The 17093-nt window shown below is 36.4% G+C and overlaps 1 protein-coding gene across 4 annotated transcripts in view; it reads right to left on the reverse strand.

The window, feature by feature from the left end:
* Nucleotides 1-17093, reverse strand: part of CACNA2D1 (calcium voltage-gated channel auxiliary subunit alpha2delta 1) — a 363361-nt gene that overhangs the window by 287574 nt on the left and 58694 nt on the right. For all 4 annotated transcript variants that reach the window (XM_063155623.1, XM_063155622.1, XM_063155621.1 and 1 more), the window contains exon 3: nucleotides 8061-8177. In XM_063155623.1, the coding sequence (XP_063011693.1) occupies nucleotides 8061-8177 (117 nt within the window). The remainder of the gene's footprint in view (nucleotides 1-8060; nucleotides 8178-17093) is intronic.

The raw sequence follows: 17093 nt of genomic DNA on the forward strand, positions 1-17093 counted from the left end.
CCAAGAAAAAGAACTACAGATGTTTGGGTACATTGTTTTATTTTCAATATTGAGTCTCCAAAGCTGAAAAAGAAACTTTAAAACCAAAAGAAACCAAGACTTGTTTGAGCAGTATTTCACCTTCCACAGTCAAACTCCCATCTCAGGGTGATGCTGGCATAAATGAGGCCATGAACCTGCAGAACATCTTTCACAAACGAAATTTCAGTATCCGTAAACCTAGACGAAGAAACCTGCTTGTAAAACACTTAAGAAGAATCTCTCATAGGGAGTAAAAAAAAATCTGCAACAAAAAAATCTGCAACAAAACTTCTGCAAAATTAACCATGGCCATTTAGTTTGTAAGTGAATTTGTGCAAGTGAATACATAAAGGGATCTAAGTGGGAGAGATCTGCTAAACCTGCCAGTGCGCCATATTTTTCTCCACATGAAATGAGAATGCAAAACAAAACTATGCTAACAGTGACAATTTACTGGATAAGGAGAAAAAAAGTCACAATGAGAAGCTAGTCATTAAATAATATTATTTGCCACAAGCACTTTTTAGCTTTCTTTGTCACAGTTAAAGCTCCAAATGCAATGCACTGTGCTGCAGGATGGAGATTCAGCAGGTGTCTCTCTAAGCTTGCAGACTTGATGCCATTGCAGCACTATGTAGAGTTCAGGGCCACAGAAATCAAAATTATGACTGTGGCTATCTATGAGGGCATGGGGAGGTGAGGGGATGACCGCCCTCTCTATCTGTCAACAAGAATACAAGATTTGCAGAAGGCAGATCAAGTCAACTGTGAAAAGAAAAGCATGTAAACAGGCAATATTTGTAGGAATTTTCACTGCAAGCCCTCTGATTTACTTTTCCAGACTTTTATGATGCCTTGCAAGGTATGTGAGTTATGTGAATCTATCCTCTGAGGCATAATGTTGCATCCACACAACCTGGATTTTGGTTAAAAAATAAGACTCAAGGCAAGACAAGCAAAAACAAATTCAAACATCTGACATGTGGACAAGTTGACAAATGTTTGACTTCACAAGTGTTGTGTCTCACTAGCTGTCATTCCAAACCATATTTGCTTCAGCAGCTACAGCTGACTTTCAAAATAGCCCGTATTTACATCTGGAGATTTAAACAATGTTCATACAGACTAATAGATTCAGTACTGGAGTCTGAAAGAGAATATGTAAAACTTTTTCTGCTGGTGTGCAAAATTCTAGCGAGGGTAATTTCAAAAATAGCAAAGCATTAGTCTTAAACTCACCTGCAAAGTTCCTGCCATATCTGAAAATCCTATTTAGACCAACTCTAGCAACAGACTGAAATCTAAATCTCATGCTGCAACAAGGAGATGACAATGTCTATTTTAAATACTCACAGAAGCATCCAGAAATAAAATTTAAAAATTTTCCACCTCAGTGAGCTACTTAGTATGTGGACAATTGATGGAGATATAAAAAGTAAACATGTGAATAGACCTGCAGTCCTAACACTGTAAAATTCTGCCAAATATGTAACAGAAAAACGTTAAAGAACTAAGACATATTGTCATTTAAAAACACATGGCATGCATGTTCTTACAGTCCTTAGACAGAAGAAAGTGTATTTTAGTTGTATTTTTTCCAAAGTGCAAGCATTTTTCTGGGAGGATCACTGCAATTAAAGCCCTTTGCTTTATGATGGTGGTACACAGTTTGTGTAGTCTTCTCCTATAGCTAAAGAGCAACGTCCAGCTCGAAATTAAAAGTTAATAAAATATTTTGAAATATTAAAGAAAAGACATAAGCACAGCCAAACCATTTCAAAGGGAAAATTAAAACATTACAGTTAAAAATAACATCAAACCTCTGTGCATGACACAAAAATATGCATAGACAAAACTTTATTCATTTTTTGAACTGATAATTTACTCCAGTTAATTTGTTCTGCATTTTTGCAGACTTCCTCTTCTTAGAAATCATACCTGAAATTATTTTGGCAAACCCAGCATACACAGTCCACTGCCAGCTTCCTTATAATGTTCAGTATTTCATAGAACTAATAAAAAATACTAACAAAATGTGGAGAACTCTTTTTGCTAGAAGACTAAGCACAGTTCAATATATATTCCTTCTCTGAATTTCTCCAATTTCAGCCCTTTGCAATAAAATTGTCTAACATTGTCTGTAACTGACAGAGTCAAAGGAAGAAAAACACCTGAAAGTCAAAAATTGAACAGCAGCATATCTACCAAGACAGAGGTGATGCTTCTTTTTGTACTGACACCAGTTTTCAAATCAATTCTCAACAAGGCTTTTGTTCTTAAAATCATCTTGGAGAGAGAGGAAGGCAAAGACATTTTATCCAGATTAACCTCTGATATGACCACAACTCAAGGGTAAAACTCTCTGTGGATTCTATGGGATATCACACACACATGTAATAATGAACAGAAAACATCAGAATCCTCCATCAGCTCAAGACCTTGTCCATCAGTGTCTTCTCATGACAAAATCACAGTATTTACTGTGTCACTGTTTGCAAAGCAAGGAGGGAAGTCAGAAGCACAGATTGCCACCAACTTTAGGAAAATACAAACCACACCAATGAGAATGACCTTATTTTCAGGCAAGGACTTCAGCTCTCTCAGGGTGAGAATAAAAGCAAATGGTTTTACCATCTGGAAAGGATACTGGAATATAGCTAGGAAGGAATTTCAACACACCTTTAAAGCGTGCCCATATCCAGATATGTTTCCACGTGTACTCACAGATATTTGCAGTTTAGAGACCTGGTCATCACAGATTGATCAGCTCTAAACTTTAGATTAGCATGCAGGAATGGTGGACTCAGCTATGAGATGTGACTATTTAGGCCTCATGGAATTCTTAGTGGAGCTCAGGAGACTGAGTTGTAACAGAGCCCAAAAGAAAGAGATGTTGTCCAAAGTTGTGCTAAATGAGTAGAGAACTCAAATTTATCTACAGAGTATTTTTAAAGAATGGAAAGCTATCTTTTTACTACAGGCAATTTAAGATTAGCAGACCAGAAGGTGAGTGTCCCAGAGCAGTTTTGAGAATGCTATGTTGGTTTTAGATATCAAAACAAAACTCAAGCCAGACTGACGATACCTTTCAAGAAACAGTAGCATCAAGCACACCTACAAAATTTATTTTGTTTTTATGGGTCTTTCAGGATACGCAAAAATTGCCAACCCTATTTAAAGTGCACAGGATCTCTGCCTGGGAACCTCAAAATATGTTGTAACACATTTAAGCTTCCCAGTTTTATTGTGAGACAGTGAAGCCTTATTTCAGGCAGGCAGGGAAATACTGAGAGATTTGGACACACTTGCACAGCTGTGTTGAAATTGCATCTAAACCAGCAGATAAACATTCTGAGCTCCTCATTCAGGGACACAGTTGTGCACCTTGGACATTTCCCAACAGCACGTCGAGGGAACCTGTCTCCTAGAGCACAATCTGTGCCTCAGTTTCCATGGAAACCCAGCTTCCTCGGTTTTCTTAAGAAATCAAGGCAAGGAGGCTACAGTGAAGATATTACGCCTCTGGTTGAGATGTCTGAAGAAATCTAGGCAATAAGGTGCAAATGTGCATGGAACCCATCTTTATCTGCACACAGCTCAAGGAGCCAAGGGTCCTGACTGGAGCCTTCCCTGGAGCCACCTTAACATGAGTTAGTTAAAATGACCCCAAAGCAAAACAAATAAATCACAGGCAGGAATTTGGCAGGGAAAATACGACTGTCATTCTCTACTGAAATACATTTTAGTGGAGCTTAAGTGTTTGCTTTACACTAATGGCTATGCTGTTGCCTTACAGTGTGGGCAGTAATGGATAATAAATGCACTGTGAGTGTACAACATAGGGTTGAATATCCTGACATTGAATCTTTCCAGAAAGAGGTTTTCTTTTTTTTGTGGAAATAACATTTTATTGTGGAAAAGACTTGCAGGGGAATATACATAAATTCTACTTTTGGATAAAATTATAATTAATAATAATTTCAAACTACTGCACAAACAGTAAAACATTAAATGATTTTCTAATGCAGAAAGGGATCTTAGCTAAGCAAGAAATAGGATGTTTTGATCCTTTTCCCTAAAGCTTCTGCAGTCTGGGCTTGAAAAGACTGTTACTGGGTATCTGTTATTCTTAATTTTCTTTCTTCAATTTTCTTCTACCTAAAAGGTACAAATTGCTCACTATCTTCAACTCAAACATCTGAGCAAAAAGGAGAAGTGGTAAAACTTCAGATTTGCCTACTGTAGAAAATTCAGGATGCTTCCTAAAACATACTGATCAATGGATAGAGGAAGGCCAAGGGCTCCACAGCTACCAACTTCATACTACACAGGAGTGAAGCTGATGTTTAAATTGGTCTGCAGCACTGAACCAAATATTACTATTTATACACTCAATGCATTATATAAACAAAATTTGTTTATATAACATTGATTGTATTATATAAACAAAATTTAAAAATATACTTAATTCCTCTTTTGATGCAATGCATAAACTGTAAACAAAGCCTCAGAAGTATTTAAAATACACCTTTCTAATTTTAAAGTATGACAAAAAAATTAAGATCTTTGCAAATCTTAAGATTACTACAGTACTTTACAATAGTAATAAAAAAGTATTAGTAATCCATCTTTTATATTAATAACTTTAAAAGGATTTAATTTTGTATAGTCAATGAGGAAATATTTGTAACTCCTCAAATCATGTTTTATAAATATACTATGCCAGGAGCTCTACTTAGTATTTCTAATGATACTTATCAAATAAGTATTAGTATCTTCCAAATTTTCCATTGGAATTAAAAGACTCTGATCTATTAGCATGGTTTACATATATCCAGAAATCTAATGCACTCATGAATGAGATAGGAAAGCTAAAACTGAAGCCAAGTCCAGCAAAAACGAACATTTTGGGTGTCAGACAGCCCTGTGGGCTAGGCATACTCTTTGTTGGTATCCCTGGAAAGGCTTTGTGAGTTTTGCCAATAGTTATTGCAGGGTACATTTTCAGTGAAACCTCCACCCATCTGCCTGAGGATGCAGGCTGCAATGCAGCACAGCTCATCTGTACCCACCATTTACCGAGGCACACAGAGACAGAATATTAACTTCTCCATAGTATCATAAAATTGCAGAATTACAGAATATCTTGAGTTTGAAGGGACTCATAGGAATCATCAAGCCCAACTCCTTGTTCCTTGCAGGACTATTTGCATATGGGAATCCATTATATTTAAATAGAAGTTGTTCAGTAGGGTTAGGCCAGACAAATACAAAATACTAAAGAGCAGAAAGCTAAAAAAGAAATGGTCACTATTTCAACAACAGGCTCCACTGTAAAACAGTCTTTGACATGCTTCACTAGGAGGCTGTCACCTGTCTCCCTCCTTACTACTCATACCACTCTCTTTGTCCACTGCACTTTGCTAGAAAATATTCCATTTTCTTTTCATTCTAATTTTTTGTTCTGTTCATTACATTTCCTAGTAAGAGTAATCTAGGAAAGCCCTGTGAGTTCAGATCAGGGTTTCCCCCTTTCTCCTTCCACAGCTAGGTACCTATTTCAACCACCAGTTTTAAGCTTCTGTCAAGCAGAAACTCGTACCCATTTACCTGGTAATTTTTTCTCTCATTGCTAGAGATTTTTCTAGCCCTTAGTTACATGAAAACACAAATAAGTCAGAATGCAAGAGATATTTCTCGTTTAAAGGTGATCTTATGGCTCAAGGGAAGGCAACTTATTAGAAAATTCATCACTGATATTTGTTTATTATAACCTTGCCCAAAGGTTGTTTGCGTCTCATGCTTAGAGGAAACCATGACATCCCTGAGGTATGATAGTCTCTGAACAATAACACTGTTGATGTAATTCACTGGCACCTTCCTCATGGCATCACTGGAGGATGCCTGATGCCCTTGCATCACACTCTTTTCAGGATTCAGGTCTTAATTAACACTTTGACTCATATTAGCCCCAGTGGTAAAACCTCTGTGCAGTCATTCTAACAGTTGCATTCAACTCCACTCCTGATTTTAGAGAAAATGTGACCCTCAGACTTAAGAAGACTGAAACTTCAGGTAAATAATTCAGCCTCATTACATAAAGTTTATGAACTGACAGCATAAAGGTAGTCCTTGTAAAAAGCAGAAAGAGAAATATATAAGGAAGGTGAAGAAATCATCTTAGTAGAAATCAATAGCCCAGGTGTAGGAGATAATAAAATAATGTGTGTATAAAAATAAATCTGTGTATAAAAAAATGTACAAGAATGTTTAAAATCAAAAGTAATCAAAAGTTCTGACATACATCTGGGATAATTGCAAGAAGAAAATTCAGTATAAATATCTGAGCTGTTAGGACCTACTGGACCAAAGGATCATCCTTCTCCTAATTTAGTCTTCTTTTACCTCAGGAAACTGAATCATACTGCCCTTTTCAAAATGTGACCATGTGCTTGCCTAAAGTGAGGTAGCACCTTTCTTCCACATTCACAGAAAAAACTGTTCTGGAATATTTCTTTAAGTAAGCATGAGATAATGATTTAATTTTCTTAAAATTTTAAGATCAAACCACCACAAACCCATATAAAAACTCCTACATTAATCTTGTGTCTTGAGAAAATATAAACTTTTGCTGTGATAACTTAAAAACATGAAACTTATATGGGTTGAAGGGAAAATGGTGGGGAAAATTTTGTATTCACAAAGTCTGCAAATGACCTACAGTATTTTGTAACAGTATTTCAAAGTCCACAGAATGCCACACAAACACTGAGGAAAACAAGAAAAATATTGGACCTATTTTCAAGTAATTTGATGGAATTAGAGAAGCTTTGGCCCAGATAAACCTGATGCACGTTATGCATTAGGTAAACAGTGGGAACTGCAAGAATGAAATTCTGCTGAGAACCAAAGGCAGGACAACAGGTACCTCTTGTGGTACCTATGCACAGACAACAGACTGTGCAAAAAGGAGGAGAGTCCTCAGGGCAGCAGCAGCAGCTTCACTCACACTGATTCTTCAGCTGCATGAAACTGCACTGATAAAAGGACTCTTTGGGTGGGACTCATCTCCCCCAGCTTCACACACTCACAATATAGACATTTAGGTTTGAGGCTTCTCCAGCTGAGAAAGAGAGAAGTTCTTCTCAGCTATAGTTCACCCCATTTTAAAGTCTTACTCAGAAAATGTCAGGTCAGTCCTGACTGAGGAGTGTCTGTTTTATTTCATTGAACAAAAAAATGAGCTTAGGACAACCAGCAGAGTAGACATCTACAGTTAGGTGAATTAATCTCAATTTCTCCTCTCTTTCACTTTAAATGATACATTCAGAGTCATCTGCAAGCCTGTTTGAATATGTAATTGCCCAAGGAAATCCAGACTGCTTTTCCATCCTTTAAACCTATTTTTAATAGTTCTACTCTGAATGAAGTATGTTTATTAATTTATCCAAATCCCTCCATGTGTTTGGCCAGTAGGAACCAAAGCAATTACCCGGGTCTGGTGTCTTAGAGAAGAGAAAAGAAAGGGACTGCTGGCAAAAGCACCTTAAAAAAACATATATTTTTAATTTAAATCATAAAGAATTATGAGGTCACAATGAAGCGTGGCCTTCACACAAATTACGATTGAAATACAGGTTAAATTAGCAAATTAGAAAAAAAAGAAAAAGTAAAAAAGCGCTGTTTCTTCTTTCCCCAAGCTCATTTCTGACTATAAAGTACAGTGATCTTCAAGCCATAAACATTTATGTGCGTCACCTAGAGGAATATTTTCCAATCTATTTATAACCTAATTTCTTACTTGGCCCTGGTTCCTGTCTGTCGGTCAATATTATAAACATCTGCCCTATGCCAACAAACGAGTTCATTTTTACCATGAAGTCAGGAGCCATCTTTCTACATGTCATGTCTTATTCGCATCACACTGACACTGCCTCTAAGTGCACAGGCAGTAAAAATAACCATGAAAGCTTGTTTCAATAGTAAATAAAGATTTTTTTAAAAATACTAAATAGAAAACTTGAATCATTAGTACTCACCACCAAGGCTTTAGATCTGTTACTGAGAAGTTTTTCAATGTCTCTGGCTGCAATTTCCACTAGCTGACGAGGGTTGTTTGCTTCTACAGTATACATTGCTGCATTTTTCAAATAAATCTGAAAAAGAAAAAAAATGGAAATAAATCAAAATGACTGTGCACATTCAAAATAAACCAAATGACTTGACAGAAGAGGCATCAAGATGTCATCTGTTCTTACTGGAGCTTCATAATGACTACTGCTAGGAAAATCCAATTGGGCCCTGCGAAAGAAGTATTTCACCTTTTTGTCTGGGAGGTAGAAGCTGACACTAAAAATCATTTAATAAATCTTCAAAATTGACCAGTTTAAGTGACAAACTAACCAGCTGCAAAATGCTCAAGGAATCTCATTCCCACGGTGTGCTAAGAGAGCAGTAAAATGGTGATCCTTTAAAATGACTGAATTTCAAATAAAATAGTTTTTGCTGAATTGCATTCTTCCTTGAAAGATGGAATACAAACATACCAACAGAATTAATTCATTTAAGTTATGCTTAATCAGTTTAGTCCCTTTTCTATTTATTCATATGATAGCATTAGTATTCACAAGGAAAGAGAAGGAGGAACAAATAGGAGGAAAAGAGGGAAAAGCAGAAATACATAAGGGGAAGTGGGGAAAAAAGATGAGGGAAAGAGGGGAAATACAAATTGTGAATAAAGGTTATTTGTGAGGAGCGATTAACTGTTTCCAAAGCAGAACATGTATATGAAGAGGATAATTTTATTTGTTAATCAAAGACATACAGTGAAAAGCATGTAACCATAAGAAGGAAGAGAGAAAAAAAGATGCACAAAGTGTAGTTGCATTTGTACTACTAGAACTCAATAATGAAAAAACTACTATATTTAGAGTGGAAAATAAAGGAAAAAAAAAAAAAAAGTGGATATCTTATAGCTTGATGGGCAAACAGGGAAAACTAATTTATGCAGCCAACAGATGGCCCGAGTTTACCCAAGCACTTTGCTGTGCAGCAGTGCCTGGTGGGGCTGTGCTGCCTCTGGGGAGCCAGTCCAGGCTCAGGCAGGAGCGGGTCCAGCACTGATGCTCTCTGGCTGCCATCCAGCACGAGAGAGAGCCAAAATCTGCTGAGCAGGCTGAGCCTGCCAGCCCCGCCAGCTCTCAGGGGTCAAACCTTTGGGGACCTTAAAGAAACTCACCACGTTACACCTCTGGTGCTTGCAGCTGATAAGCAACACGAAAACTTTCCTGACAACTGCAGTTATAGATGCAAATTGTTATCAGGCAGGTCCCATAACTGCCACAGCTTTTCAGCACTTACGAATTTTACTAAATTTATGTTGGGTCTTGGTTTGTTTATTTTCCTTCAGCAGTTGTTCCTTTCCACGAGTAACAGAGCAATTAGAATAAGCTTTATTCCTCATATAGTAATGATTATTTAAAAAAAAAATCATTGCACCATGAGCAGAAAATTACTACAACAGATGACAGATTCCAATCAACTCAGATTGTAGTCTGGATACTTTTGAGGTGCTCGATTTTCAAAACAGCCACAGAAAAAGTTTATCTCTAGATAAACCCAAAAATCTCTTTTTAAGGGGTTTCTGGGTAGTTTTATTTTTGGGCTTGGGTGGGGGGTTGGTGGGGGGATTTTTAGGACATATCTTAACTGTAGGACTGGCCTATAAGCCAATTATTAATCAAACAAATTTGGAAATAAAACCATTTTATTCTACCATTTATCACTTCAGAATTTCATTCTTTTTTCTCTGAAACACATTAAATTTGTAGTCAGCAAACTATTTCGGAGGTAAATTGACTGTTGTGACCAGTCCTACAGACCAGAGTAAAAATCAGTTTTATATATGCAGATGGTTTGAACCAAGACTGGAAATTTCAGAGGAATATCTAAATTGAAATGGCCTTCAAGTCTTGTAAAACTTTCAGGTTTTCACATTGTCAACAAACATTCACCCTGATCACACAAAGAACAGACACTGCAATATACAAGGTGTTGATGTCTTGGTCTTTAAAGAGATATGTAATGGCAAATTCTTTAAACTTCACTTGTGACTGCATGTAGTACAGCTTAATCAAAAGTTACTAAATTTACAGAAAAATAGAAACAAGATTTTGTAAATGGTGCAAAAAATAGAAATAAGTTTCACAGAAGTTTTAAAATAATAATTTTAAAAATAATTGTAAAGGGTTCATATGCTTCATTTTTGAAAATGTTTGATTGTTTGATTTTCTTTGTTCAATTATTTCTGGTCTCTTTTTTTCCAGATTTTTTTTACACAATTGCTGTTTATTTCCTACTCAATGGTGAAAGCAATAAGAAAAAATTAGTATAAACCCTTTCTATTTGGGGTTTCAATTAAGCAAAAAATCTAAAATTTGGAGAAAGAATTGCAAAAATGCCATTTCATAGTAATTAATCTTTTCACTAAACATGACAAACACTAAGCAAGCCACAAGAAATCAAGTAGAGGGAGAGTGAAATATGTGTTCAGTTAATGCAGGTTTGAAGCAGATGGATGCCAGGGATGACCTGGAGATTGCACTGACCAGATATATAACAGCAAGTGCTGTAGTGCTGATTCTCTGATATTTTAAAGCCCTTAGTGAAATTTGGTTTCTAAGAGGCTGTGAGTGAACAGCCTCAGTAAAATTAAGGATGATGTCATTTTGCATTCACACAACCACCAAAAGGAAAGACAATCACTTATTTGACTTAATCACAGAATCACAGAATGACCTGAGTTGGAAGGGACCATAATGATCATCTGGTCCCAACCTCACAGCCATGGGCAGGGACACCTTGCACTAGACCAGATTGCTCAGAGCCCCATCCAAGCTTTTCTTGAACACTTTCAGAAATCCACAGTTCCCCTGAGCACCCTTTGCAAGTGTCTCACCACATTCACAGTAAAAAAATCATTCTTATCACCCAATCTAAACCTACTGATTTTCAGTTTAAAGCCATTCCCCCTCACCCTGTCAGTACATGCCCTTGTAAAAAGTCTCTTTCCAACTCTCTTCTAGCCATTTTTTGGTACTGGAAGCTCTCCTCAAAGTCCTCCATGATGAGACCTTTACTGTCTCAGTCTTTGCTCATAGGAGAGATGTTCCATCTCTCTAATCATCTTTGTGTCCTGCTGGACTGGGTCCAGCAGGTCTGTGTCCTTCTTGAGTGTGCTCAATGTAGAGCAAAGTCACAGTGAGCCATACTGGTAATGCATTGAGAACCTGGATGGAAAATTTCTACTTTTGTCCCTGTGTCTAATTTGTTCTTCCAGAAAAGTTTGACCCTATAAACCCCAATTTGAAAGCACTCACATTTTGCACACACCCAATTCCTATAGGGAAGTTATTCCCATATCCCCAGTTTGAATGGTTTGAAAGCTGCAGACTATCACAGCATTGGACAGTGGGACATTTTCAGGAAAAAAATAAACATTTTCATCTTTCTTCTCCAGGACCAGCTGTCAGAGAAAATTCAAAAGTCTGAATCACATAGCAAGGAGATCATCACTACAAGAGATAGGAGCATCATTAAAAACTTTAAAACAGGCATTGTGAGTCCTACCACCAAGCAAGCCTGACTGAGGCTTGACAAATACAACTTGTATTTGTCCATGATTTCAAGAAAATAAAATTCAGAACAACTTCCACCCAAGATAAAACCCTTTGAGATTTACACAAGATTCACATACAGACCTGAATCAGTGATTTTCTTTCTCCCCTTCTTTGTTTTACCCTATGGCAAGGCTGGGAGCACCAATCTACCCTGCATCTACTGCCAGTAAAAGATTTATCCTGCAAGCTCCTGAACAAACAGCATCAGAAATTACTTGGAACTTCACACACTTCTTTATTTTCCTGAAGTGTGAGACCTGTCTCAACTACCAAGGAACAGTCTAATATTCATTAATTATTTAGGAAGTGTGTACATAATTTATTTGTTGCCTACTACCCTTTTCTTTAATTCACTGTAGCACTGCAGAAGTTCAGCAAAACACTACACAGGGAAATACACACTTCAGGATATACACTTCAGGATTTGGCACCCTGGAACAAACTTTTCCTTTTCCAAGCTTCCCACAAAATTAGCAGTCTAAGAAAATTAGCAAATGCTCATCTCAAATAGCCATAAAAGGTGTTATTGGCAAAGGTGTGCTCATTTGTCTTACAAAATACTATTTGGCAGGCTTCATAGCTTGTTAAAAGGAGCTAATTTGAATACAATTTAATAAATTACTTTAACTAAATGAGTGCAAGTTTCTATTGGTTTTTAAATCTAAATTATTTTTTAGTACTTTTATCACTAATATTTTGCTAAAAGATCTCCAAATTGCCAGTAAAACCCTGTCACTTCTCACAGAATAAAGCCTCATTGCATGACTAAGCAAAGTCTGTAAGGTCACAGCAAAAAAATGCTTTAATTCTTTTCTGAAGTCAATAGTCATGCACTTCTTTATTCAGGAAAGACTATATTAAAATTGCACATAATGAACTGCAAGGTTTTAGGGGAGAGAACACGATGGAGAGAGTCACATTAAGGTGAAACAACACAACAATAGTTGAATGTGACAAAGATTAGAAAAACTGCCAGCTCCTCAGCAGAACGTGCCCCTCTGTTCAGCCTTCAAGGACATGTTTATAAATCTCTCACAAAGAGACATTCTCCTTGCTTCCCTCAAAGCTCGCCAGGGCAAGTCAAACACTTCTGCATAAATTGAGAGAGAATGAAAGACGTTATTGCACGGCTCTTGCTGTATTGTGGCAGGCATTTGGGCTGGCCCTAGCACTGAAAATTTATTTAAACAGCCCTCATGCTGTATCACACTCAGAAAAAGAATTATTTTCAACTGCAGTAGAATTCCTTTCCCTCTTTGTTTGTTTGTTTGCTCTGCACATGTGAGTCACCCAGTTTAAAAACAACAGAGCCTCTCCTTCAGGCAGTGGTAACTTGGCTGAGGGCCCAAACATAGGACATGAACATGCCAATCTCATTTCCATCACTGAATGCTTCCATGGACATAGAAATCATATCAGCCAATGTCCCCGCAAGATCAAACCCAGTATTTCAAAAGTTAACCAAAATCACTGCAATTTTTCCAGCTTTGGAAAAGAGAAATGAAATAACTCAACAATTTCAGTTATCTTTACAAGGTAAATCTATGGATGCTTTTATGATTTCCATACTCCTTTCAAGCCCAAGCTGGGCTGAGACATCTCTGTCAACAGTCACTGCCTTATCACCAAATGTTTTTCTGTCAGTCTAGACCAGGTGGAGGACTGCCATGATGGCAAAATTTATTGCTCAAAAATAGTGCTGAGCTTGCAGTAAAATCAATCAAAACTTTGTGCTGGGTTTTCCCCCATCTCTTCTGCAATCAACCACACCAAACTACTAACAGTACTTGTGAAATCCTGACCTAGGTTTTATGAGTTTGTTCACTAAAGTAATTAACCTATTTAATTTTTTTTTAATCCTTCTGAACAGAGTGAAACTTAAATAATGGCTGAGTAAAGTATTCTCTTTCTGCCCACTCCTCATCCCCCCTGGTCCTTCCAATCTCTTGTTTTCCACCACTTTGTGGCACTACCAGGGCTGAGTGATCCAGACCTGTCTCACCAGCAACCTCTGCCTGTACCCTGGGCCATCAACTCCATTTCAGTCTAGTCCTCAGCTGAAAAAAGAGTTCATTTCTTACTGAAATTTTGGGTAATGCTAAAATAAAAATAAATAAATAAATAAATAAAGTTTTTTTTTTAATAATATCCAATGTTTTAAAGTTTAAAAGTTTCTGTTCAAATATTTTTTAGCTAACAAAATATCATCTAATAACACACATATATTTAGTAATTTAGTTTCTGTTTTTACCAATGCCATGAAGTTACATCATGATCTCATTTCTGAGAGAAAGGCAGAAAGAAGAGGTCATGTGACAGACATCCAAAAATATGGTGAGATCCTGGGAGCAGTAAAAGTCAGAAAAAATAAATAACCACTTTCCAATTTTATATTACATTACATTATATCATTATTATATTTTCATATATTGCATTATGTTATATTATATTATATTATGTTATATTATATTATATTATATTATATTATATTATATTATATTATATTATATTATATTATATTATATTATATTATATTATATTATATTATATTATATTATATTATATTATAATGTTATATTATGTTATATTACATTATATTTTTTATTTTTGCATATATTCTCCTTCAACTGAAATATTAGTAGCCAAAACCAATATAATCTGCCCAGCATAAGAAAATTCTACCTTCTTACTAGTGCATCTCATTCCCAAAGTTATATTTATAGTTTCTATTTATATATACATGCCAGACTAGTTTTCTTTCTCACAAGACACTTCTTTTAATCAGAAGCAATTCATTGAGAAACTCATTGAAAAACGCTCATTTCTGAGAAGCATTCTGTGTGCTCAGTGGAATAAGTCTGAGTATTTTATAGGTCTTACTCTCTGCTCCATATAGTGCATAAATAAGATCACAGCTGCTCCCTAGCAACTCACAGATGCCTTCATTCCTGGGATTCATGGCAACAACACAAAGGAGGAATCCACCCCAGTGGTTCAGCGTAGCTGTTGCTTTTCAGTCTCTTGCCTGCTCGCCGAGTGCTCTGAAGGTCTGGGGTGACACTGACAGGGCAGCTGATGGGCTGGAAACCATGGCTTACCACAGCAGAGCGTGTTAGGGGGGGAAAAAAAATTATCAGAGCAAGTTCATTCCTAAGCAAAACACTCGGAGTGAATTCTGCAAGGTGCTGGCACCACTCATGGCTCAGTGAACAGCAGAGAGAGGATAAGCAGCGCCAGAGTCAATGGGCTCGCTCAGGTGCCTGCTCAAAGGGAAGCACATAATCAGGCACACTTTGCAGGAATCATCAGCCCCTTTTGACTGCTGATAATTAAGAGAGTAGTCCAGAGGACTTTCAAATTAAGAAGCAATTTTGGTAATTGCCACTTTGTATTTAAACCTTTATAAAAGAGGAGTTCAGCTTTGTACTTCTACTTTACACAGGAAAAGCAGATTTTACATCCCTCCCCATTTTTTTATTAAGAAAAACCTTTTTGAAGGTATTCAATTTTGCTTTCTAATGATAAAAATACAGTATTAAGTAACAAGATGACATCATTTATTGGTTTCATAGCAGTTTTAACTCAAGATTTTAGCTGAGACTGAGTAAGAAGTCAAAAATGCCAATTCATGAGGACAAGTGGATCATTCTTTTAACAGAAGAAGAACAATAGGAAGAAAATGTTTCACATTTATCCAGCACTTCTGGTATATCTGGAGATGGGCACTTATGTAATTTCTAAAAACTCATTGTTCATAGGAAATTTTGGCCTGCCTTATCAATTCTTAATGCAATTTTTCATCTACTGACTCTCTCCCCAAAAGTAATTTTAAATCTCAGAATTTAACTTGAGCAGTTTTTTTTTTTTTTTTACTAACCACAGGACTTAGAAAATACTTGCTCTAATGTTTGGGGTTTCGTTTGGCTTAGCGTGTGTGTGGTTTGTTTTTTTTTTTTAATTTTTAATTTTATTCTTAGCTTCTACAAAAAAAATCTGAACATAAGTACCAATAGGACAGAATTTATTACTGTTGAAGCCAACAGAACATCATAAATTAATCAAGAACAGTGCTTTGATCAAAGATTACCCAGATCATCAAACAGTAATTAAAGCTACAGTAATATTAGGCCGTGTCTTCCCTTGAGCTTGAGCAAGCTTTGTTAATGCAGCCACCTATTCTTAGTGACTTACAGCTGCTTTTGTTTGCTGGGAGAAGGAAAGCTTCAAAATGTCAATTTATTGCTAAGGGAGTAGAGAGAGAGTGGCAACTGCAAATACCAAATGAGGCTCCCTGTGTTTTGATGACCTCTTAATTTCCATTTGGATTACAAAGAAAGCTTGCAGATATGTATTCAAATTTCCCAGCTTGCATTTTTAAAAGCGATTTCATTTTCCTGACATCTCATCACTGGTCAGCAATGTGTAAACTCAACAGAATTTAGCATATACAAATCAAATCCAACTTGATACATACTTAAAAATAAATAAATAAATAAATAATAGAGCTGGTAAAAAATAAATAGAATTTTCACCTCCATGTATCTGTTTAATGTTTCCAAAATATAAATCCAAATTTTTAGAGAATTCTACTTTTAATGGCTGCAGCTTTGGTATTTGGTTGCACACAGAAACAGAACATAGCAGTGGCAGTGGTACCTCAAATGGGACATACATTGTTTAAAAAAACTGTGAATAACTTTGGGAGTCCCTAACCAGGCTAACCTATCCCATACATTATTATCATCCTGTTAAATGGACTCTGACTCCTCAATAAATATCTGAATTGACCACTTTTCACTGTAGCAAACCCGTCATAATTCTATTCTAAAAATAATCCTGAGCTCCCTTCCCTTCACCACACCCCTCTCAGGGACAGCAGTGGTGTCCTCGCCTTCGGAATGAGGGAGAAGACAAATGTGAATAGTGTGCAATAGCATATTTGTGCTTAGAAAGAATTAATGTGTTTCAGAGGTTGGCTTCATACACTCTCACTCAGCCAAACTTCCTGATATCTATTTTATTACACATTACTAAGTTAATTAAAAAAGTTAAATAGAGTTGCTCTCTTTTTATCATTTTTTTTTTCCTTAGAAAAACAGCAAAACTGCACCTTAGTGAAAAACTTCATTTGTAGACAACCAGAACCACCCATAAATATGGCCTGAACTCGAGGATCTTTCAGCAAATACAAAACTGGTGACCCAACGAAGATAAAAGTGCTTTGACAACTTCAAAACAGTTAACGTTGAATTTTCATTTCAAGATTATATAAAAATGTAGTTTTGCTTTATATGGGTAAAAAGTCTTCTCCATGTTTCAAAAGAAGTTGCTTAGTATTTTGTTTCATTGAGGACAACAAAAGGAGACAGAAGGAGAAAAGTAGGAATATAACAC

The sequence above is a fragment of the Melospiza melodia genome, chromosome 4 (assembly GCF_035770615.1).
Source record: "Melospiza melodia melodia isolate bMelMel2 chromosome 4, bMelMel2.pri, whole genome shotgun sequence".
In the NCBI taxonomy this organism is placed as follows: Eukaryota; Metazoa; Chordata; class Aves; order Passeriformes; family Passerellidae; genus Melospiza; species Melospiza melodia.